The sequence below is a fragment of the Apostichopus japonicus genome, chromosome 20 (assembly GCF_037975245.1).
Source record: "Apostichopus japonicus isolate 1M-3 chromosome 20, ASM3797524v1, whole genome shotgun sequence".
Lineage (NCBI taxonomy): Eukaryota > Metazoa > Echinodermata > Holothuroidea > Aspidochirotida > Stichopodidae > Apostichopus > Apostichopus japonicus.
The window spans coordinates 13,491,071-13,514,791 of record NC_092580.1 but is presented as its reverse complement, the minus strand read 5'-3'; the positions used below and the strand labels follow the sequence as shown (position 1 = coordinate 13,514,791).

General features: G+C 37.7%; 1 protein-coding gene across 5 annotated transcripts in view; it reads left to right on the top strand.

Annotated features, from left to right (window-relative positions):
- The window catches only part of LOC139961903 (uncharacterized), a 59,752-nt gene that overhangs the window by 30,049 nt on the left and 5,982 nt on the right, over positions 1–23,721 (top strand). For 2 of the 5 annotated variants that reach the window (XM_071961535.1, XM_071961534.1), the window contains exons 7-26: positions 1,096–1,236; positions 1,614–1,914; positions 2,979–3,056; positions 3,470–3,604; positions 4,854–4,919; positions 6,597–6,722; positions 7,276–7,326; positions 8,183–8,293; positions 8,970–9,035; positions 10,377–10,439; positions 14,674–14,799; positions 15,283–15,345; positions 16,773–16,835; positions 18,274–18,336; positions 20,000–20,062; positions 20,454–20,672; positions 21,212–21,271; positions 21,446–21,482; positions 22,451–22,568; positions 23,466–23,600. In XM_071961535.1, coding sequence (XP_071817636.1) covers positions 1,096–1,236; positions 1,614–1,914; positions 2,979–3,056; positions 3,470–3,604; positions 4,854–4,919; positions 6,597–6,722; positions 7,276–7,326; positions 8,183–8,293; positions 8,970–9,035; positions 10,377–10,439; positions 14,674–14,799; positions 15,283–15,345; positions 16,773–16,835; positions 18,274–18,336; positions 20,000–20,062; positions 20,454–20,672; positions 21,212–21,271; positions 21,446–21,482; positions 22,451–22,568; positions 23,466–23,600 — 2,085 coding nt within the window. The remainder of the gene's footprint in view (positions 1–1,095; positions 1,237–1,613; positions 1,915–2,978; positions 3,057–3,469; positions 3,605–4,853; positions 4,920–6,596; positions 6,723–7,275; positions 7,327–8,182; positions 8,294–8,969; positions 9,036–10,376; positions 10,440–14,673; positions 14,800–15,282; positions 15,346–16,772; positions 16,836–18,273; positions 18,337–19,999; positions 20,063–20,453; positions 20,673–21,211; positions 21,272–21,445; positions 21,483–22,450; positions 22,569–23,465; positions 23,601–23,721) is intronic. The other 3 variants (XM_071961536.1, XM_071961538.1, XM_071961537.1) reach the window with 3 other exon arrangements.

Genomic DNA, 23,721 nt, shown 5'->3' with positions numbered 1-23,721 from the left:
GAATTCAGTTTCGTCGGCATCAGCCGACATTGGACAATTTTATAATAAAAGACTATGACTTTTGGAGCTGAAATGTCTTTCAGAAAGACTCCGTGTCACAAACCACAGTTTGAAAAGTTTTTAACCAATGCTGTTTAAGTCTTTCAGCTGTTAGATGGAACCATCAATGTTATCAGTTCCTTGCTGGCTTCAGAATCTTTAACCAAAACTCACAATAAGATTCCAGCAGATGAAATTTACACTGGAATTGTAGTTGTAAGCCATTAACATGGTAGATTTGGAAGGAGGAGAAAGTGGAGAGTGACCCTGGGGTCATTGGAGAAGGGTGGGGGGGGTGGGAGGTGTGATTGCTAAACTGTTAGTATCTCTTCAAAGGTAGCTAGATTGGATTGCATTAATACTGACATGAGACACACAAGAATCGTCGTGGGGTAAATACCTAAACCAGGCAAGTTTTCGGTAGTGGATAAGGAAACAGCTACTACTCTTGAATCTGAATTGAAAGTCTTCAATTAGTCAGTTGGATATTCAAGGTGGCACTTTTGTCTTTTAAAAACATTTCTTTCAAATGTAAGTTTTCTCATTTCAATGTAGCTTTAACACTGGAGCGAAGTCTTCCTCTGACTGGATTCCAATTGTTTAATGGCAACGACTGATTGCTGCGATAGTATGAAAATACAAATGTCGTGGTTATGAAACCTCAATATTTTTATTCTTATAAAGGTTTCTTACTTGTACATTACTGATAGCTGTGAGTCAAATCCCAGAAGAATAGTCCTCTTCTGGGGAACAGTCCAGTCACCGGGAACTATTTTTCTTTTCTTTTTTCTTAGCGTAAGGGCACATCCCGGCAGGGTGGGTTTGCCAGGTCTGGAGCAACCTCTTAATATTATTACTAAGTAGTTACCAGAATTCACTAATATGATTTCAAAATGTGTGTGTGTTGCTTGTCTTCCTCACCAATATTGATTTACCAAAATTATATTGTCTGTTATGAACAAAAAATATTATCTAGTTAACCTCCATCAGGAATTTTTCATTCTGACGGTCATCATACTGATAACTTTAATGATGATAAACTTTCTTATATGTCAGGCTAACAGTGAAGAGAGCATACGAGTGGAGCTAGCACAGTTACAGGAGGACAAACACATGTATGAAACCACAGCAAAAGAATCCTTGAAGAAGGCCCTGGAGGAGAAGCTGGAGGCGAGTCAGAATTATGCAGATATGGAGGTAAGGTCTGGTAAATGAGCTGATTACGAGACGAGGGAAGAGTAGACAAGAGGGGAATTTGGTCGGAGGAGGAGGGGAGGAGGAGGAGGGGAAGGAAGGAGGGGAAGGTATGAGATGAAGGAAGAGGAGACAAGAGGGAAGATTGGAAGGAGGGGAGGGGAGTGTTTTCCAATCACTGTGATTTGAATTTTATTTGTGTATGAAGGAAGGTGTAGTGATAGAATCTTTGAAACTACCTGCTGTCTAAGGATCTTCCTCCTGATCTTTAAAAGTTGTTTGTGATGCTATTGCCAAGATCAAGTGTCGACTGGTCTAAAAGTGTTAAAATCTTTGCACCTTCTCCTCCTCCTTTTCCTCCTCCTTCTCCTTCTCCTCAGCAAAAACTAACCAATTCCAAAGAGGAGGGTACCCACTTGACGCAGCAGCTAGACAATTTGAATAACGAACAGAAGACGCTCTTGGAGAAGTATTCAAACTCGGTGGAGGAAGTCCAGCAGTTGACGGAAACTTTAGCAGATCTGGAGAAGAAGCACCTTGAAGAGATGGAGCTGATGAGAGAAGATAAGAATAAATTGGAGGATCGAATCAACAAGATGGAAGCCAAAGAGGGAGAGTTTGCAGAAAGGTTACAGAAACTACAATCAGAAAATTATATCTCCATTGGCAGACATGGCGCAGGTGAGTCTGATGTAAACCACCGTGGCGTTAAGGCCCGGTCACACTACAGCGATATTTTATCGGAATACGGTCCGATATTTCCGATTTTAGGCCGAAGAGTGAGGTTTGTGGTAGTGAATGTAATGAATGCAGTGGAATATTCGAATACCTACTCCAAATCTGAGGGGTTCTGGAACGGACTTTATTCTGAAGTGACGTCACACCGAAAAACGATAAAAATCGGAAGAGAAATCGGATAGCTATCCGATAAAAGGAATCGGAGTTAATATCAAAAGTTAGGAGAGGGCTATTCCACATCGGAATGGCTCAACAGATAGCAAATCAGGTCCTTTATCATTGTGACTAGAAGACCCGAACGAAAAACAGGCTGTTCCGATTCCTCCGGGAAAATCGGATAGTATTCCGATAAAAAATCGGTATAGTGTGACCGGGCCTTTATAGCTGATGGCTGGTGATTTAGATGTTATTGTTAAGATTTTTAGATTCAAGTTGTTGAATGTATGATGATAACTGTTAATCAGTATTATGCTTCTTCATTGATTAGATCTTACCTGCTTGGGTTTTATCTGGGATAACTTGTTTATTTATGGTGATTTTTATAGTAAAGAGGCTTGTGAAAACTGTGTGTATATATATCAATTTAAGTATTGTAAAATTAATTTATGACCTCTCTGAATGGGGGGGGGTGGTGGGAAGTGGGTCTCTATAATTGTAATATGGTTTGTGCATTGCATTTCTGAAAGTATGTACTTCAGTGTTTGTCAAGGAGGTGGAAAGACTGGGGTTGGGGTAGGGGGGGTGGGACAATTAAGATGATGATGTGGGGTGGAGTGTGGGTTGATGCAGGTGGTAAGGGTGGGAAATGGAGAAAGCTTTCAGAGCCGAGTTTAGGTATTTGAACTTAGCAATTTACATATATATTAAAACTTTTCAAGTACCCTACCTCAACGATTTTCTATTTTGGATCCTCGTAATTGTGTTGCAAAGTGCAAAGCATGTGTTGCACTTGTTTAAGTCAAGGAATCTAGTGTAATGTTTCTGTTATATTTTGTTTTTGTTGATAGATTCAGTGGGTACTATTAAACCTAGCAGTACATTCAATGGAGATTTAAATCTACAAGCAGAGAGAAGAGATGAAGGTGGTGAGTCCCTCCCTCTCCCCCCCTCCCTCTCCCCCTTCCTCTGTTTTTTGTAAAGATAAGTCACATATGATAGCCCCTAGGCATGAAAACTGATACTGTATCTGCCTTAGGTCCATTACATGTGAAATTTGAGCATATGATCGTATTATCGTTGAATTTTGTTGTCGTGTTTCGTTCGTACAAAATATTCTAATATGGATTACATGGATAGCTATGGTAATTCTCCATGTACACTTTGCCTTTTTGATTGTATTTGTACTACAAGTATTAGGATTCCATAATGTATCTACGTACCTATTAAAGAAGGTAAGTTTGCTGGTCAATTACAAAAACAAAAAAATTTCAGGGAAAAAGAAAGAAAAAAAAAGGAATGAAACAATGCTATTTCAAAAAGTCATTTTTTTTCTAAACAGATGGTGCTGAAATTACTCCTTTAAAACCACCCGTCAACGGAGATGAAGTGGGTCTACAAGTCTCAGGTATAACAGAGAGAGATGCAACACTGGCATTAGATGACACAACAGAAGAAAAATCCACAGATTCAGATGGTAAGTCATCTTGTCATAGTTAACCTCCGCTATACTCTGCTGTAAAGATCTCCCGGAGAAATCTCCTGCAGCATCTTTCCCAGTTGGTGACAAGATTTCCGACCGGAAAAATTTAAAGCAGGAACTATAAATCTTTCTTTGGCAGTATCAGAAATACCTCTCATACAAGTTCGATTCAGAAATGGCTGAATTGCTAAATCAATTTTGCACCTTGTCATCCAAGTAAGGCTCAGTTGTAAGGGATATAACCTATTTAGTGCAAAAAGAACACACTTGTTAAGCTTAAATCCTTCACAAACAAAGACATGCTTGTTTCCAGGCAAGGGGGACGGATAATTGAGGGAAGTTTGACATTCCCCCTCCCTTTTTTTCCCAAAAAACAAACAACAGGGAATAGAAAGATCCAAATAAGTGCAACATTGTTACCGCGTGACAGTTCTGCGCATCAAACAGGATTTAACTTCATAGAGTAGAGAGGGATGAGTGGCATATTAATTACATGTAGACGTCCCTTGGTTTGATCAAAGAGCCTGTAAAACCAGGGGCCACTATTAACAGAGTAGTGACACCTGATCCTGAAGATGGCAATTCGAGTCCTGTTTGTAAGGTACTCACTTCTCTTGGTTGAGTAGGTTTAAGAGAGCTTGTTATATTCAAATATTAAAATGTAAAATGGAAAAATTAACGGGTTTAATAGTCAATATGTTTTATGAGATTTCTTAGAGGCTACAAGGAAAGGAAAATGTGTTAAAACTCCTTTTTGCATTTGATGTGCTGTTTTATCAAACCTACCAGGTATTACGCCAAACGTGATCTCAATTTATCAGTTCAGATCAATTTGATCCATGATTAATCAATCTATCTATGTGATCAGATCAATCAATTTATCTGGATCAGATTTCAGATCAGATCTCCGAACATGATCATAATGTATGAAAACTAAGACACACCTCAGATTTCCTCACAAAATATAGGTTGTGAAATACTCCCATCAACCACACAGTTCTTTACATATTAGTATCTATCTAATTTGCAAAGAAACGATTTGGAAATTTTCATCGTGTACTTCATTTTTTCGAGACGACAGAGTTAAAGACCTGCATTGCAATGGGAATTTAAGTATTGAGTAGCATAAAGAAGAAGAAAAAAGTCACATAGTTGCTTAAGAGCCCTGTGCAAGAAGAGATAATGGTATAAGGTTTCATGACAAGTCCACTATTTCATGGGTTTTATTTGATTCCATTCACAGCTAGCACTCCAGAATCTGAAGTTCCTCTTTCAACCGAAACCCCGGAAACCCTAGAGAGATTAAAAGGTACGTTAAGTGATGTTGTTAAATTAGACATTCATCGCATAGAGCAGAATTGAAATCAGTGACCTCAGGGATGCAAGTATTGTGCTCTGCTTCGAGATTAAGAGCGATCATCAACAACCAACTAACAAGGGGTTGGATAGATCAGTTGGTTTATAAAGGAATCTGAACTTTTGGTGTGAAATCCTTTCTCTGCCACTTTTTGGATTTTATAAACAATTGGAGCTGGAATATGATGGATTAGTGGTCCCTGGTGACATGGTAGGGAGGTTACTGTGGCTTGTGACTGGCATTTAATTACTTATGTAGTGATCCACCACCTGTTTAGTACTTGATAGCTCAGTTGAATCAAATGAAATTTGAGTGTTATACCTGATTATAATCCCTGTTTACATGGTGTGCAAGTAACTGTAGCCTCTGAGTGGCTCTCTGTAGTAAAGAATGACTAAGATAGGCACTTGATAGCTCAGTCGGTAGAGTGCAGAAGTTGTAATTCTGAGTCCACTGGTTTTGAGTCCAGTCTTTGCTAGTAATTTCTTTGTTCTTTTCAAATTGAGAATCGATAACTGGTAGAGTAATCATCCATATAGATAAGCTACAATGAAATGCTTTGATATGCGGTATTCTGAATGTGGTGTAGTTTATCAATGGATATTTCGGTGTTGTCTTCTGTTGGTCATACTTTTGTTGCATACTCATATTGACTGTCAGAGTGTACTTTCTCTAATGTGTAGACGTCAGGACGAGAGTAATTTCACCAGCGTGTGAGATATTACAACCAAAACAGGCAGCATGTTCACTAATACAAAAATTGGCAGAACCCTAGAGATTTAAATAGCTATGTCGATAATGCATATATGATTTAGCAATTTGGTATTGTTGCATTTTGGTCATCTACCTTTTCTGTCAGGAGCACTATAAAGTAGTTTCGGGGTTTGTGTAAATGAAATATAAAGATGACTGGCAAAATACTTATTGTTTGAGATGTTAAGATGAAAGTGAAACATTGTTATGAATTATCTTTTTATAATTCAAAAAATTTGTTTCTTCCCACGAAACACTAAATCGTGTAGTATAAAAGAATATTGCACTGGATAAGTAATGGGACATTTTTTGTACTAGACACAATGGTGAAGATACAATGATTTGTGTGCACACTTCAAGTGAGTATCAGAAAGTAGAGGTTTGGGTTTGGTTAAAAAGATTCAACCAATTTTGCCATACATACTGCTGATTGCCACCGGTGCTGTGGCCAAGTAGATAAACTCGGTGGCATTTGAAGAAATGAGGCTTAACAATTGGGATGTTCAGGGTTTTATTCTCGGCCAGGTCATAGTAAGGTGGGTTTTTCATCCAAGAGCAATCTACAGTTTTCCCATCTGAAATTCCTTTCTACATTGCAAAGATTCCAAACTTGAGTTAAAATGTTGATTTGAAAGCCACCCGACGTGTAAGTTGTAATCCATAAGCCCTCGCGGGTTTCTCCCATAAAAATAACTGCTTATTGTTATTAATATTACTTAAAAATAAGATTAAGGATGATCAAAGGTGAGACACCTTCTCATAGATTTTTTATCGCTAATTGAAATGTTAATAAGCTGGTTATTAATGATTCCATTCCATCATTAAATGTAGTAACGAACAACGGTCCTTACTTTGATCCTTTGAAACTCCCCATAGCTCAAGTAGATGAGATCACAGAGAGATTAAACGCCAGCGAGGAGCGTGCGGACGAAGCCGAGTTAGAATTGAGTAATGCTCAGATGGAGACCATTCAGTATGTTGCCACCATACAAGATTTAGAGAGTGAGTAGAAAAGATATATAAAAAAACAAGGAAAATTCAATGGATACTTATTCATTGTTTTAGAGAAATCTCGTTTAGGATAAAATCTAAATCCAGCAGACAGTCATGCATGCAGAAACCTGTTGAATATTCTCTGCCAGTAAAAGACTGAAAAGGAATCATTTGGTAGGCTTCTAAATGGGAGATTTAGAAGGAGAATGTTGGCGGTGCCCCCGAACAGGAATATGAGGGCGCTGTGCTAAATGTTAGCCAGTTGAATAAGTTAGGTAGAGGGGGCAAAGTGATTATGTAAACTGTAGACCATCGTCACTGGTAAATAATCAAACCATTAAGTTTTGGGTTGACAAGATAATTAGCCGCACTGTAAAGGCATTTTAAGTATCGAATGCATAAAACTGCCTCAACATGTGGTGACTTTCTAGTCGTTGATTTGATAATCTTTCGCAACATTTATTTTCGTCAAAGCTTTTATTATTTAGTCTTGAAAGTCAAACTTACCAATCCTTAGTTAGACATTATCGATTCAAATTTCTTTCGATTTTGAAACCTTCAGATGAGCTGAGTGATTTGAGAGAGAAGAAAAAACTAGACGAACCCTCCAAAGGTAAAGATACAGAGACAACGATGCCAGATGTGAAAGATGTGATGCTCGGTAGTCTCAGTCATAGTGCAGGAAATAGTTGTTGGCTAAGTACTGAAAAAAATCATCAGTTCATTAGTTTTTGAAACTAGCTTTCAAAGAGGAAAATCATTAAAAACTATTAATTTTTTTTTTATTAAAAACTAAATAAATAAAAAAAATAAAAAAATAGGCACATATAGTGCTTCTTCTCAAGACATAACTTTGAATTCTTACGTAAAATGTCACACGTTTTCGGTCTCACTCTGCTGGCCTGGGAAATGTTTGATGTGATTAAAAGACGTTTTTTTGTCACAAATTTGGAAACGTTACTTTCAAAATTTTGATTGTGAAGTGAAATTTCTGATGAATTCGATAGCAATTAAGTACCAGTGCCCTGTCGGTTGAAGGGAAAGGGAATGGTGTTAACGCTCTTTCTATCTACAAAAAACATTTTTTCCTAGATTCATGACTTCAGGAAATTATACAAGTTCATTAGTATGAAATATTTTCAGTGCTATCAGATACTTAAAACCTCACTGGCATGTAGCCGATTAGCTTGACTAGCCAGGCTTACCCCTTTCAAGATGGTCTTATTGCAAAAATATGGAAGTTTGACAATTAATTTACCGTGGTTTATACTAATAATGTCTACAAAAACTTGGTGTGGCAAAGTTGTTGACCCAGACACAAGAAATGTTAAAAATTATTCTAAAAAGTTAGTTTTTACTCCAATTATGGTCTGTCTAGCAGTCTTTGAGTGTGTGTGATATATTGTTGGTACAGTCCAGTTACATGAGCATACTTCTTTACTTTTTCATGTATTTTTTGTTATTTTCAGATAAAGATATTACTACAGAAAATGGCCTCGGAACAGAGGTGGATCCTCCAAAGATTAGTATACCAGAAGAGCTAACAGTTATTCAAAACCATGTTGATAAAGAGTACATAGGTAAGAGAAGTGCTTTTCGGCACCATGGTGATAAAGGGTACCCATAAGCAAGAGCATCGTGTTTGGAACCATATCAGTAAATGACTACATGGGTGATGGAATCTCTTCCAGAAGTTTGTTGATACTAAGTGATCATAGGTCAAAGGGAGGGGGGTGGAGTTGGGGGAATCTTGTTAACTTCATAAATAAGATAACTAGGAGGTTTGACTCTCTTGTTGTAAATTTAAATTATTTGCTTTTTATGTTTATTCTCTTACATTTTCAACAAACTTGTGTTTTGTTTGATGATTTGAGATTTCTCAAGTGTGGACAAAATTGATCATATAAAAATTGATTTTATGAGTTATGGAATTTTACAAATTATAGGATGGCATAACACAAGCAAGAAAAAGAGAGAATTTTTCTTTTAAAGTTGTGTTTTGTTATTGATGACTTGAGATCTCAAGTTTGGACAAAATTGATTATATAAAAATTGATTTTATGAGTTGTGGAATTTTACAAATTATAGGGTAGCATAACACAAGCAAGAAAAAGAGAGAATTTTTCTTTTTATTAAATCCTTTTGGTAGCTTTCGAGTAACACTGATGAGCTTAATAAAAAGCATCGGCTACCGCAGTCCATGTGTCGATTATCTGTATTCCCTCACGTGCTCTGTTTATTTCCTTCTTTTCTCAGCTCGGCTAGAACAGAAACACTGCGAGCAGTTGGAACACGAATACAAGGAAATTGAGAGCCTGAAAAGTAAGTTCAAAATGTTGTATGGGTTAGTTAGGAAGGTGGGGTGTATTGGTGCATCCTGGTCATACCATACACCAGTAGAATCACTGCGGTACAGTGGTACTGACTCTCCCACCACCGGTTTCGGTGGGAAACTGCATAAGTAATTTGTCCAGAAGGATAGGAGTTCCAGATGTAAGTTATCCCCACTTGATTAGTGGGGCTATTCACGAAGGAACGTCTTACCTTCTGGATCCCGCCCACCCTGCACACACACCATGGATTTTGGGTGGTATTGAATGACCAGACCAAGGCAACCAGATCTAGCCAGATGGAGCTGGCTAGACCAGCTGCCCTTGGCAGGCTACGGTATAGTTGGTGGTAGTTTTTTGTTGTGAGTTGTGCGTCGATGGCACGGGAAATTGCATAGGTAATTTGTCCAGAAGGTAAGTCGTTCCCTCATAAGAAGCCCCACTAATCAAGTGGGGATAATTTAAACTATAAAATGCTTGTAAGCTGCACTGCTGTGTATAGGATTAACTGTGGGGTGGTGGGATGGGGGAGGGGAGGTGAGGGAAGAAGAGAGTGAGGGAGGGAGGGGGGATGGGTGATTGGGTAGAGAATGGTGAATTTGACATCATCAACTGATCATCAGCCAGCTTCCAATTCTTTTTTCTAAGATCACCACTTTGCACAGTAGTAGTTTCCATGCGATGCTCATAGTGTGATGCTTTACTTAAGAAGTTAATGCAAACTTAAAGAGTGCAATCAGTGTGATGTTTAAACAAAAATTTTATTGATTGTGAAGTTACCAAGCTGCAAATATATCAGGTTGGTAGAAAAAAAAACCTTCTTGAAGCTTTAAAGGAGGAATCGGGTTCAAGAATCAAGGAAAGTGTGCAACGATGACAGTTATCATACAGGAAAATCATTTTAATCTTTAGTACTTTGATATTAACAAGAACATTTTTGCAAAGAAACTGGAAAACTTGAAAGGATTTCAAGGGAGATATATTTGCCAGGTATTTAAGCTATATTGCTGATTTTGGAAAGGCCACCAAAACGCAAACAATAATATGGGGACTTCATTTTACAAATATTTTCACTAGAAAGACATCTGGATTAAAAAAGACAAAATAAAATCCCTTCTCAAAGGGGTAATGAAAATGGTAGATAAAAAATTTGTCTTAGCATTCTTGAAAGGTGTTTGTCTGATATAAAATACCAGGTTTGATTAATGAAACAGGCACAAGGGGAAGCGAGTAAGCTATTAAAGGTACTCTTTTTGGTGTTTTGGCAGAAGCATGCTTTTGAAAGTTTTTAAAGTGACTTGGATATTTTTTTTCCTCCCTTGTAACCAAACAGTCTCCTACAAATTGATGGAAGAATTGGAAAAAAAGCAAAAGGTCCAGTTATTGAGACTCAAACGTAAGAATATCTCCAAAAAATATGTAAAGAAAAAAAAATGACAAAAAAAAAAGGAAAGGAACAGTTTTCCAACTTTGTGCACATTTATTCCAACACTTCTTTCAAACTGCTGGCTTGCTCTCCTTAGTTGAATGTTATTTTTTTACTCTGTCGCTGCTTCTTAGATTATAGGCTCTTCATTCCATATTTAGTGAAACCTGTAGTATTTGTATCACCATCTATTCATTAACCCATAGAGACACGAATGCTTATTTTCTTTTCCACTTAGTTTGAGAATAGATCAAAAATCGGCATTGAAAGTTCTCGATTTGCTCCAGTTTTCAGCTATCTTGCATGGTGCAAATTGGGGATAAGAGATTTTAAATTACAACACTTGTAACAGACCTTTTTTTTTTTTTCATTGAGAGGCTCAATTTATTATTTTGTAATTGGCCATGCCCTCTGGACTGGGTTTATCTTTTATTTGGTGAAGGGAAACACATTTTTAGGGGTATTGTTTGCACCTTGCCTGCTTTCACAATTTTTGTTAACTGCAACCCATTTCTCATAAAAATTAATTATGACTTTGAACAAATCCATGATTGAATTTGCAACAAAGGGTTAGTCTCCCTTACCCAAGCTCTCCCACCCCACACCCTTAATTTTTTTTAAATTCCCTTTTTCTCTTACCCTGGTTTGTTGGAGCTAATTTTTTATTTTTTATTCCAGACCAAGAAAAAGAAATATCAAGCAGACTCTGATCAATTAAATTATCTGTGTCTTCAGTGAAAATTTCAAGTCTTTTTAGTTTTTAAATCATGTGATATCTGCCTGTTCTGAAATCTTATCAGCAATTGAAAGTTTTGAATTGTTTGGTCCAGTCATTGTGTGGACATTGCTTTACTGTTTGTAAGCCAAAGACAATTCCATCACCATTCAGAGCTCATCTCTCTCATGTATTATGTAACCCATCTTTATATTCAGCAACTTGTATACATGAATGATGCTTCATGTTAACCTTTCATGCTTTTGTACTTGCAAACCATTGCCAGGAAGACACCCCCCATCCCCCCCCCCCCCCCGAAAAATATATATAAAGAAGATATTAGTGGAGGTAATCAATTGAAGAAGCCTATTGTATCGCAAACATTTGGGGAAGGGGAGTGGTGTGTGTTTGGGGTGGGGGAGGGGGGTACTCGGACAATAGAGTGGATTTATGATCATCAGATTGTCCTGTGTGGATGAGGTCCTGTAGACAGTGACAGTGAGGGCTCCTGGTCATTACATATTCACCTACCTGTCTCTCTCTAATTTGCTACAGGTTTTGGTTGTTAGTGGTTCCCAACCCTCGCAAGGTTTTATTATCACTTCTATTCACAGTCAGGCATAATTTATTATCTCTATTGTTCTGCAGTTTCAATTTATTTGCATATTTATGTTCTTCCAAATTTCTTTTCTGTGGAATGAGTAAAGACAGTGAGTTGATAAGTCAATGTGGGAGAGGGGAAGGGGAGAATGGTGGAAGGAATGGGGAGAAAGGGGGAGGGAAGGGGGAAGGGGCAGGGGGTGAATTACTTTGTTGGCATTGTGCAGTATTAGTCATATGTGTAAATGTGTAGGACAGACACATGTTGCCACGATTGCTTGCATACATACATGGCATAACATTAGCACAGTTTCTGACTTTCTGCAAACATTGTGCCATTGCATGGTATCTCCATCGTACTCTACCTTTCCCTGACTTACAAAAAAAAAATACCTGGAATCAAGAAATAAGAAACAATGGTTGCTTAGTGGTGTGCAGTTGGCAATTAAGATTTTAGCATATTTCATAAAATAATATAGAAAACAGGATAGGTATTCTTCATTTCATCGTCTTCAAAGTCTAATTTTTGAAATAAAATTGAGGGGGAAAGCAAAATAAAATGCCATTTTGTGATTTCATCAATGAAACAAAAATTGAAGAGCGAATGTGCAAAGCTGGGCACTTCATTTTGATGAGCGGTTAGTTTTCCAAAGCTTCATGTGTTACACAGACTATCATTAAAGACAATTAACCAGACAATTACAACACAATTAATCAGCTAGCAAATGAGCAGAACGGTTGTGTTTTAATATTTTGTTATAGACTTCATGATTTCTCTCAATTTCATTTTTTTGACAAGCTATTAGTGATTGATCATAGTTTGTGCTTTGATGGACATATTCAATGTTATGTGTGCCTGTGGTACTAATTCACTTAGCCGAATTTCTTGTTATTCCTGTATATGGTATGTCATGCTGTTAAAACACATGGGAATGTACCTGTGTGACCTGAGTCAAACTGACTAACCTCTACAGTTTGTTCTTCACGTTACAGTTGTCTATTTCGTAACTCTGTGTAGCGGTTTGGAGCATAAACGAGTGGTTAGATAAACAATGTGTGTTTGATATCCGTGCATGTCACGTCATCTCTGCTTCAAGCTTGTCGATAGCTCTTAGAGATGGACTAACGTTGTTAACTGCATTTGTGTAGATTATCGTATAGCCTAACATTAGACTCAACTATACTGAGATTTACTTCATGTCTCACTGTAATTGTCTCTACTACATAATGACAGCATTATCAATCTACTGTGTCTGGAACATTGTTGGTAATATGATTTAGCTGTGACCCCTCCACCAGAGGGAGAACAGCCCCCTTCCAGCCTGCCACCATCTGTGTCCTGATCCAGGGCTTGACATCTAGCGCAATTGAGGAGATGGGAAATTGATTACACATATATGAGTTAGATAAAAGGGTACAATAGCAGAAAAGTTGAAAGTTTCAAAAGGCATTAATGGTGCAGTTTAATTCTATACAATGTATGCAATGAACAAGGAGGAATAGTAATCCAGAATAGCACCAAATCTGGGGAAGTTCAACTTCCACAAATATTTTTTTTTTCATGACAACTCAAGGAGTTACTCCTCCCCCCCCCCCTTCCCACCAATATCTTACAGGGCTTCTGAACAATAGCTGATCTTTGAAAAATTGACAGTATGAAACTTCAGGTTTTTTTTGGCCCACTTAGTTCTACCATCCTTCCAAGTCTACCACCTGAAGCATATGGAGTACATTTTACTCACAAAAAAATTTGGATCATTTCAAACTAAATGTCAGGGCCGACTTTAAGATGCCAGTTCTCTCTGACAACCCCCTTGTAACTCTTCTATTTTAAAATAAATAAAAGGAAACAAATAAAGACGGCAAATGTTCATGTTTTTGTTTTGCATTTAAGTGGGATTCGTTACGTTGTTTTATTTTATAATGTGATCCTTTAGAAAAGTTTCTGCATGTGAATATTAAATTACATATATGCATTTCAGTGCAAACATGGTCTTATAAATTATCATTCTTTTAAAAGTGTCATAATTGACAGCTTAGTTTGAACAACAAATTTGGTTGGCTTTCTGTTCATAAACCTTTCCTACGCCATTATTTATTAACCAATGGAGTAAATTGTATGTCGCTGGGATTTTGAATAAGGACAGAATGATATTTCGATTGTTAATTCTAAAATCGAACATTCTGGTCAAAAACCTTGTTTGCTAGCCTTTCCTAAATAGACCACAGCTCTCTGCTAAGTAGAAAGACAAAAATGGACATCCTTTTCATAGCTGATGGACTTTTTTGTTTTCTTAGAAGGACCATTCCCAGGACGATCAAGATATTATTTTGAATGTTTCTTGGACCGCAAAGTTTAGTCCAACAAGTCTTGTCCAACAAGAATATTCTATAAAGGAAAATGGAACTGTGTGCTTTTCTACTGTAAATAAAACAGTCTGTCCTGGCAAGATATGTTAATATCCCAGACAACTTAACGACCCTTTAAAACTCTGTTCTTCTTCCCATCGCCATATAGCCAACCATAACGCCACCGTTTGACAGCGTATCTGAAGACATTTAGCTACTGTTAGGAAAATACAACTTATCTGCAGTTTTCTGTTTTAACATTGAAGATCACTGTAGGTCTACAAAGTCCAAGCTGTGCCAAGGGATATTATTTATTATTATTCATAATGTTGTTTTGTCAAAATAACGTCAAAATTATGTTTTATGTTTTCTGAGCTAGTATAGAATATATACCGCTTTTAGTTTTTGCTTTGTTTTTATGGATTGTCATAAATTAATGACCTAGCTTTTACATAAGTCTAAGTCTATTTGTGCCTTCTAAAAGATGATTTTGTCGTTCTTGAAACATATTTTAACGTTTGTAATTTATTTCCCTCGTAGAAGAGATCAGTAAGCTGCAAGACATCCAGCAAAGGCTGAAGGACGAAAAGGCAATCATCGAAAAGAACTTGGAGAACTCGCAAGCCGAGAACCACCTGCTCCAAACCGAAACCAAGCAGTACAAAGGTACAAACTGCTGCCCTCGCTGTCAGAATTGGCCGTAGAACATACCTGGCAAATTTGTAACAAAGTCTTGTCTGGTATCTTTGGACAACTTTAGTAAATTCCACTACTGTGTACAAATTTATTAATAAATTAAGGAAAAAGTCATTTATCATTCTTAGTTATGTCTGTATATGGGGACAGAAGTGGAAGACGACTTTTATTTGGTTAATACGCCATTTTAAGACGACGTTAACTGAAAAAAAAAATACTATGAACAAACTGCATATCTACTGAATAAAGTCTCATAGGTAAATATAAAACTGTTTAATGGCCGGATGTTTCAGTAGGGATTCATTGTCAGCTCCAAGAAGTGTTTTGCAGTTGAATTCATTGAGTACTGGAGACTTAGTGTTACCATCTGTATATATACATAATTGGTTATGATAGGTGATACTCATCAGCTGTCTGCCTTTTAATTGTGGAAACTGTTTATTTATTCTACAGAACAAATCACAAAATCAATAGTGTCTGCCAAGGAAGCTAAAAAGGAGATCATGGAATTGAGAGGTAAGCATATTTTGCTTTGGGTTTAGGAGAAGGAACAGGAGGGTAGAGGAGGGTAGAGGAAGGTAGAGGAGGGGATGTATAGAGTATTCTTAAATCAGAGGAGCGGGAGAAGGGGGTTGGGATGGGAGGGGTAGTAGAAAAGGTTACCAATATATTGGATGATGTGCAAATAACATGCAGTAACATGCAATATGAAAAGTCTTACTCTTGTAAGATGTTGCACCCATAATAATCACATCTACTCTTTGTCACCTTGTCACCTTGGGGGGAAAAAAGAAGGCAAAGTCAGTCACATTTTGACTGTAATGAAACTGTAATGTAAGCATAATTAAATGTGGATTCGCTAAAAACAAGCAGTACAGAAGCTCATCACACTGAGGTTAATCTAGTGAATCAAATACAGGATGAAATGTGCATGACGTATTCACCATTCTGTGTAAACCCATCTGGAATTTTCTTGTATCTGTTGTATCCTGGTCTTTAACTCCATCTGTGAGTTCACTCAAAAAAATATGAAAGAGGATTGCAAGTAAAATTGTGGACTTCCGAAGAATAGTTGATGTATGTGTCTCAATTTAGCTCAAGGTGTGATCAATTGATGCAGATACACACACTTGGTATCGTATTTGCATATACCATGCTGCTGGTGATGTAGAGACCTGCTTGCCAAACTTTCTTCTTTGCTGACCTGTACATACTCCCTGGTGACCTGTACATACTCCCTGGTGACCTGTACATACTCCCTGGTGACCTGTATGTACTCCCTGGTGACCTGTATGTTACTCCCTGGTGACCTGTATATTACTCCATGGTGACCTGTATATACTCCCTGGTGACCTGTCTATACTCCCTGGTGACCTTTAAATACTCCCTGGTGATAGATGATTGACGAAACCGCACGTTGTCATTGCTTGCACACTGACTGAAAAGTTACTCACAACAGCACAGATACACAAACGCACACACGTTGATCAAAACTCGGGGAAAGAAATCACTTCACGAAAGAGACGAAGCTTACAGTCAGATTCCCTCTGGAACAGTGTCTACCAATCCAACTTTGTGTTTATGCTCGTTAGTTTGCGACTCTTTGTAAAAGCTTTGTGATCCATTTTGTTTTGAATATTATATCACGATCCATAGTTTGGAAAGATGGAATATAGCTCTATTTTGCTCTCTCTCGTTTTCTCTCTCTTTTCATTGAGTGTTTGCTTAGACCCATACCTGACTATATATGACCAGAGATGTAAGAGCCTTTCAAATTACCTACCTCCTTCACCACCCCCACCCCCACTCCCAACCAAACCACCCACCTCCCAACCACCACCTTATATGAATGATAAGAGATTTTATGAACCTTGCAACCTCGCAAGGTGTTTATTGTTTCATTTTTAATCATGTTTTGGTCATTTGGTTTTGTCTTTTTCAAGATCAATTGAAACTTGAAAAGCAATCCAGCAAGACAAAAGACACAACGGTGCAGCATGCAGAAGGTAACACCTGCTAATATTATCTCACCATCACTTTATGTACTGAGGCTCTTGCACAGAAACTGTATCTTGATTCTCCTTCATGTATTTTGTCATCACATTTCTTATTTTATGTTAACTTGGGCAGGGGGGGGAGGGATTAGTGGGAGCAGGGGATGGGAGAGAATGGTAGTTTTACGTACATTGGCACAATTGAAAAAATATATATATTGGGCTAACAAACGGTCATCGTAATTGCATAATGAGGGGGGGGGGGAGAGGGCAAGGAGGTGTTGAAGGGGTAGGGTAAGGAAGGGTGAGAAATCATAGAATAATGGGCCCTGAGATAGCTCAAAACTATGTCTTTTTTAAACTGTCAGAGAGAGTCCTGTTTTGGGGGGAGTGAGACCATGTCTTGAAATGAACCATTTTAAAGTTGTCTGGAAACCATGGAAGATAACAGTTATGCTTAAATCATTTATGAAACATTTTCACATTGTTCAAAGAATTCTAAATTAATGCTTCAAAAGATTTCACTCTCAATGGTTATTTAATTCTCTTAAATGTCTTTTTGCTCAATGATCGTAGTTTAATATAAAAAAAATATGGAACGGAGTCAATGCATTGCTTTCTGCGTAACCAATGCCTACACCAACATTCTTGTTTTACAATTAAAGTTGCACTTTCCTATGCCTGCACGTTTTCCTGTCACACTTTGGCGAATGCAAAAGGGGGAGAATATTGGTAAAATAACATACTTAGACAATCGTACTAATATCTCATTATATTTCCATATCCGTTTATATATATATATATATATATATACACATCAGTAAAAGTTTTCTTCTCCCATCTGAAACAACATTTAGGATATTAATTTAGTAGTAATTTCTAACAGTCAGTAATACTCAAGAAATGCCAAAAATTCTTTTTAGTCAGAAAAATTTTTACAATTTTTTTATTATCCATGAAAATATTCACTGTTTTGATCTGAATTTATATCAGACTGATGACAATGGAGTTGTTATTAGCTTGAGGCAAAATTGCATATGCATAATATCATATTTGTTTAAACATTATTGGTAAAGTCCGGATGAAGACAGAAGTAAAATTTTGGAGATTTCGGTGAAACTATATTGATGACGGAGAGCAATACTTCAGCCATACCAAACAATTAATATTTTGGGTTTAATTAATCTCTTAATATAATTTAATCAGCTGTACTACATAATTGTAGTTGGTATGTGGTTGGTGGCTGGTATGGTTAACTACATAAATAGTGGCTTACTACAAGTAGTGGCTGGTATAATCTGTATGTTGAACCTGTATCAATTCACAGTAGTGATGTTGTATAACATTGAGGTGTGTGTATGTGTGTGTAAAGTTAACCATTCTTTGCTTCTCTTTCTTCTTTATCCCTCCACCTTCTCTCTCTCAATCATCTTCATATCTGTCTCAAAAGAACTTCTCGCAAGGGAAAAGAGGATATCACTTGAACGCAAGAAGAAACTAGAGGATTTAGAGAGTAGGTTTCTACCATTCACATACTTATGCAGCCCCTCCTCAACCTCCTCCCACTCCCCCCATCCTCCTAACCACCACACTCCTACCTCCCTTCCTCAAAAGGTCATACTGGTGACCTTCCATGCATTTATTTAACTGTCAGTGTCAGCTCCACTTTTTAGAAAGCTCTTTGTCTTTTAGTTCAGATAATTGTGTCCTTCTCTGTTTGCATACCAGGTTGTTCCTTGTCATTGAATGCTAGGCTGAAATTAATGTCTGTTGTTACTTTCATAGAGGCTGATGGATCCTAAGGTTACCATGTTGTTAACATTGATTCTCTTCCTAATCTTTACCCTGCAGATACTGTAGAAGATTAATACTTTACCTTACCAATAATTTTGACCGCTGACAAATACCCCTACCATGCTGCAGATGCAGCACATTGATAATACCTTACCATGTATCTGTATTGACAATACTCTACCGTAAAAGATTTGATTTGATAATGGCCCTAATGTAATTAGTACGGCACCTGTACTCTACCATAACAGCATATTGTCAAAACTGCAATAGTAAAGTACATTGAAAGTGCCTCCACCATTGTGTGTAAAGCTCATTGCATATTTAATCTCAACTGTGAAGGTACATGGACAATGCCACGACCACCATGTAGATATTTAACTGTTGTAATAAACTACCATATTGGTACATTGGTTATGTCCTTAACATCCAAGTACAGCAAGTGGATAATTCCTTACCACAATAATAGTGTCATTTACACAGAAGAACATATCAGATAATGCAGTGTGGAGGTTAGCTTTGAAATACTTACAATACCACTTACAATACCACTTAAAATACCACTTACAGTACCACTTACAATACCACTTACAATACCACTTACAATACCACCTACAATACCACTCACAATACCACTAACAATACCACTAACAATACCACTAACAATACCACTTACAGTGCCACTTACAGTACCACTTACAGTACCATCTACAATACCACTTACAGTACCACTTACAATACCACTTACAGTACCACTCACAATACCACTTACAATACCACTTACAGTACCACTTACAATACCACTTACAATACCACTAACAATACCACTAACAATACCACTTACAATAACACTTACAATACCACTTACAGTACCACTTACAGTACCACTTACAATACCACTTACAATACCACTTACAACACCACTTACAATACCACTTACAATTAATGTATCATAAACAGCCCTGCAAAATGTGTTGTTTCTACTGTTACCATATTAGTACGTCAAGTGTTTCTGATGCAAATGTCCAGTGTGGTCGTTCATACCCTTTCCCCCACCCTACCCTACCACCAACATCTTCTTATGTGTTTTATGATGCATGATCTATAGAAGCAGGCTTCTTTATCTTAGCTTTTCTGCTGCTCTATCCTCTTTTTCATCTATGACAATGTCTTTTTGATTTAACAATCCTGGTGGTGGTGTTTCCTACAAGCTATTCCTGTTTCTTCCATTCTGTTGGATTTAAGTAAAGGAAGATTTACAGAAAGAAAATTCATATAGGAAATGTGTTTGTGACTTCTCTGCATAGAATAAAGTGGAGAAAAAATGCTGTTTTTTGCGTGTGTGCATGATATGATAACGCTATGTATCAATTTTATTGTTGCAGAAACACAAACAAAATGTCAGAAAACTGCCAAGAGCAATGAAAGAGAATTAGAGAAACTTAAAGGTATGGCCAACTTTGACTAGGTTAAGATGCTCTAGATGAGTTATACGTCTCTGTTCTCGATTAAAATCGTAGCTTCGTTGTTGGTTGTATGGAAGAAGCAACGATGTTGTAACTACTGCATTATTGCAGGCTTGTTAACATTCATAAAGTTTTGCACCTAGATGTATATGTTTCTTTTCTTGATTAAACTCTTAGCTTGGTTTTCAGTTATACAGAAGAATCTATTAGTTTTATCTACTGCATTTTTGCAGACTTTTTGACATTGATCAAGTTTTGCTCTGAAATATATATTTATACATCCCACTTCTCATAGAAAATTGGAGAATTGGTAGATTTCTTTTACCATGATGCAAATCAATTAATATTTGGTTTTTTACCTCTGTCCCTCCAGAGCTCAATTTGAAACTGCAGAAAGATTTGGAAAGGGAGAAATTTTTAAGGAACGAAGCAGAGAAAAAGGTGAAACGGCAATCCGTCTTTCGTAAAGATTCTGACCTCCGGAAGGGACAGAAGAAGGAGAACGAGTCCGATAAGATGACGAAAAGAATCGCTGAGATCGAACCTGTGATCGCCGTGAAAGAAGAACAGACACTACAACAGAGAAGATCAGGTATTTTATTATGTGATTGAAAGGGAGGGGGTAAGAGTTGGGGGGGGGTGAGTAGGGGGTGGCCCAGATTGACCTGTGGGAACAAACGGTCAGCCTGCATATGGTGTGGCTTGCTGAATAGTAGATTTAGTTCTAGCTGTCAGAACTATTCCGTAAACTCTAGTGGGCTCGCACTAAATGCCAGTACTTGTGGCCTGGAAATGGGCTCGCACTAAATGCCAGTACTTGTGGTCTGGAAATGGGCTCGCAATAAATGCCAGTACTTGTGGTCTGGAAATGGGCTCGCAATAAATGCCAGTACTTGTGGTCTGGAAATGGGCTCGCACTAAATGCCAGTACTAGTGGTCTGGAAATGGGCTCGCACTAAATGCCAGTACTTGTGGTCTGGAAATGGGCTCGCACTAAATGCCAGTACTTGTGGTCTGGAAATGGGCTCGCACTAAGTGCCAGTACTTGTGGTCTGGAAATGGGCTCCCACTAATTGCTAGTACTTGTGGTCTGGGTCTCTAATTTTACGATTACGTTTTTACCTTTCACAGTCACTACTAGTTCGAAGCCGTCAACAAACCACTTCCCTGATAAACAAGATTCGTCTTCTGGTAAGTGTAAAACAGATATGATTTACTTCATTGTTTTCTGGGTTGTAGAGTAACTTTCATGTTTTGAGGGACAGTTTGAGAACAAAACTTCAAATCGAAATTACTTTATGGCGACTTCAGAACCGTTTTACTTCAAGGCTAATGTTAAGATGTGTCTTTTTCTCTTTCTCGTAGATTTATCTGACCTTCAGAAGGATGCCGACCAAGATGGGTAAAATATCTTCCTCAGTTTCATGATTGCTTTTAAAGCTGTATTTTGAGTTATTTGTTAAGTTTTGGAGTCTTTCTGACCATGATATGCGATATACAGACTTATTTGGATAATCCTCCCTCTAAGACAGTTGTCTGCAATTTTAAGGTCCATGACCCAGTATCTTCTGAGAGGACCGAGTCATGACCCACCAGACCCTCACCTCTCAGAATTGGTGCTCAGAATTCATCAAAGCTAGCTTGGACTGTAGACATGATGTTTGAGAACAAAAAAGAGACCTTAACTTGATCTCTGTCAGAAAACTCCAACAAAACATTAGAAACAATTTCTGGAAAACAGGTCTGGAAAAGTGCTATAACCCACTGAAAAATGTTTGGCACTGACTTTTTGGGTCGCACCCCATAGTTTGCAGACCCTCTTTAAGAGATCTTTGTTCTTACAATCATTTCGTAGTTCATAATCAGATAGCTATGGACCGGTTTAATAATCCCAAAACAGAACTTTTTGTATACCAGTAGTTTTGCTTTATATAAAAGGGACAGCCACTAAACAAGTGGAGCAAAGTGAGGCATCACAGGGTGTTACCAGAAATCAGGTCTAGCTCTAGTCTAGTTTGTGTCACCCACGAAATCTTATGAAAACCAGCAGGTAGTCACAAATGTATTAAAACTACAAACCTGTCTAAGCAAATTGGAAAAGCATGTTTGTAACTTATGGAATCTTTGTGGGCATTTTGGATGTAACTGGCAAATTTTGCTTCACTTTATATATAAATGGTTCCTTAAAGAATTGAAAGTGAACTGTTTTCGATCTTACGGATGTGAGACCATTCTTCCTTCTTTGGTTTTCTGCTAAAGCTTACAAGGGAGGATGGAAGTGGGAGGATTGGATTGGGAAGGGTAGGGGTGGCATAAAATATGACGGCCGTCTTGATATAGAAGCATGTACGTTTTCGTTTCTCGTCATAGGTCAAGAGAGCCTGAGGACCGACTGAGTGAGGATTTGGCTAAGTTAAGAGACAGGTTACGTGATGTAGGAGTAAAAGCATCACCAGAGGGCAAGCAAGGAGCACGCCTTAAATCAGAGGTAAGCTCTATCTTTATCTAGGTTATCTCTGCTGTACATCTAACAATGTAGTGTTTTAACTTGTTATCAAATATCAACCAGTTGAGTGGGTGGGGGTGGGGGGGGGGACAAGTTTCTGCAAATGTTTATTACCAATCTATATGGCATGTTCATGTCCTGGTTCAGAGTCCTTGTATTGAGAAGTATAAATAGTTCCAAACATTTATCTAATACAAACGGGATATTCATACTGCTCATACTGTCTCTATGAGTTATTTGGAGTGTGTCTTGAAAGTCCTGTACAGTAAAATGAAATCATCTCAACTGGGTGATAAACATTTACATATATATATTGTTATAGAAAAACTTGTTTTAGCTCATTTTAGCTAGCAATGGTACCATTTGTGATATGCCAAGAAAACCTTCACATGGATTGAAGCATTAATTATTACCTAATTGTCACAATCCTTCATTCAAGCTGCGGAATGTATTTTCTAACTTATCTGCTGATTTATCATTCATTCGGTGGACAAAAATGGAGGTTGTCAAATAAGGCTTGATCGTTCGTAGTCAGGTTTTAACCAAACAATTTTCACTCTTTGCTGCCTTGTGTGTTTCTGAGCTGAAAGTTATTGTTTTGCTTATATGTTACTAACCATTCATTGGGTCCATGAATCCTGCAAGTTTTTCTTCTTCACTCAATCATATGAAATCATGTTTAACCAAACTGTGCTCGTTGTTCTACTTGATGTTTATCCAAGCAAAATGCCATGGATTTATTCTTGTGTTAATAAACAATTTTGTTGATTAGCATTCTTTGAGTCAACAAAATCCTTGAGGTTGTCTCTCAAGGTCGCTCATTTCCATATATCGTGTTTATTAATTTCTTTTGGTGTTTGTACTCGATGATGTCAACAGCTTTCAAAGTCTCATGAGGAGGTGGAGAGATTGATATCCACTAGCAGGGAACAAGAGGCAGAGAAGGACAGACTTCAGAGGGAACTTAAACGTTTACGAGAGGTGGACGGCACCGAAACAATAGCTGGCATACCAGTAAGTAGTAGACAATTAACAGACTGCCTTGATGGTGATATCTCTACTCGTTAAGGGATGCCCGGATCATGCTAACACTGTTTCGGGAAAATCCTGATGGAGGAAAGGAAAGCTGTGATAT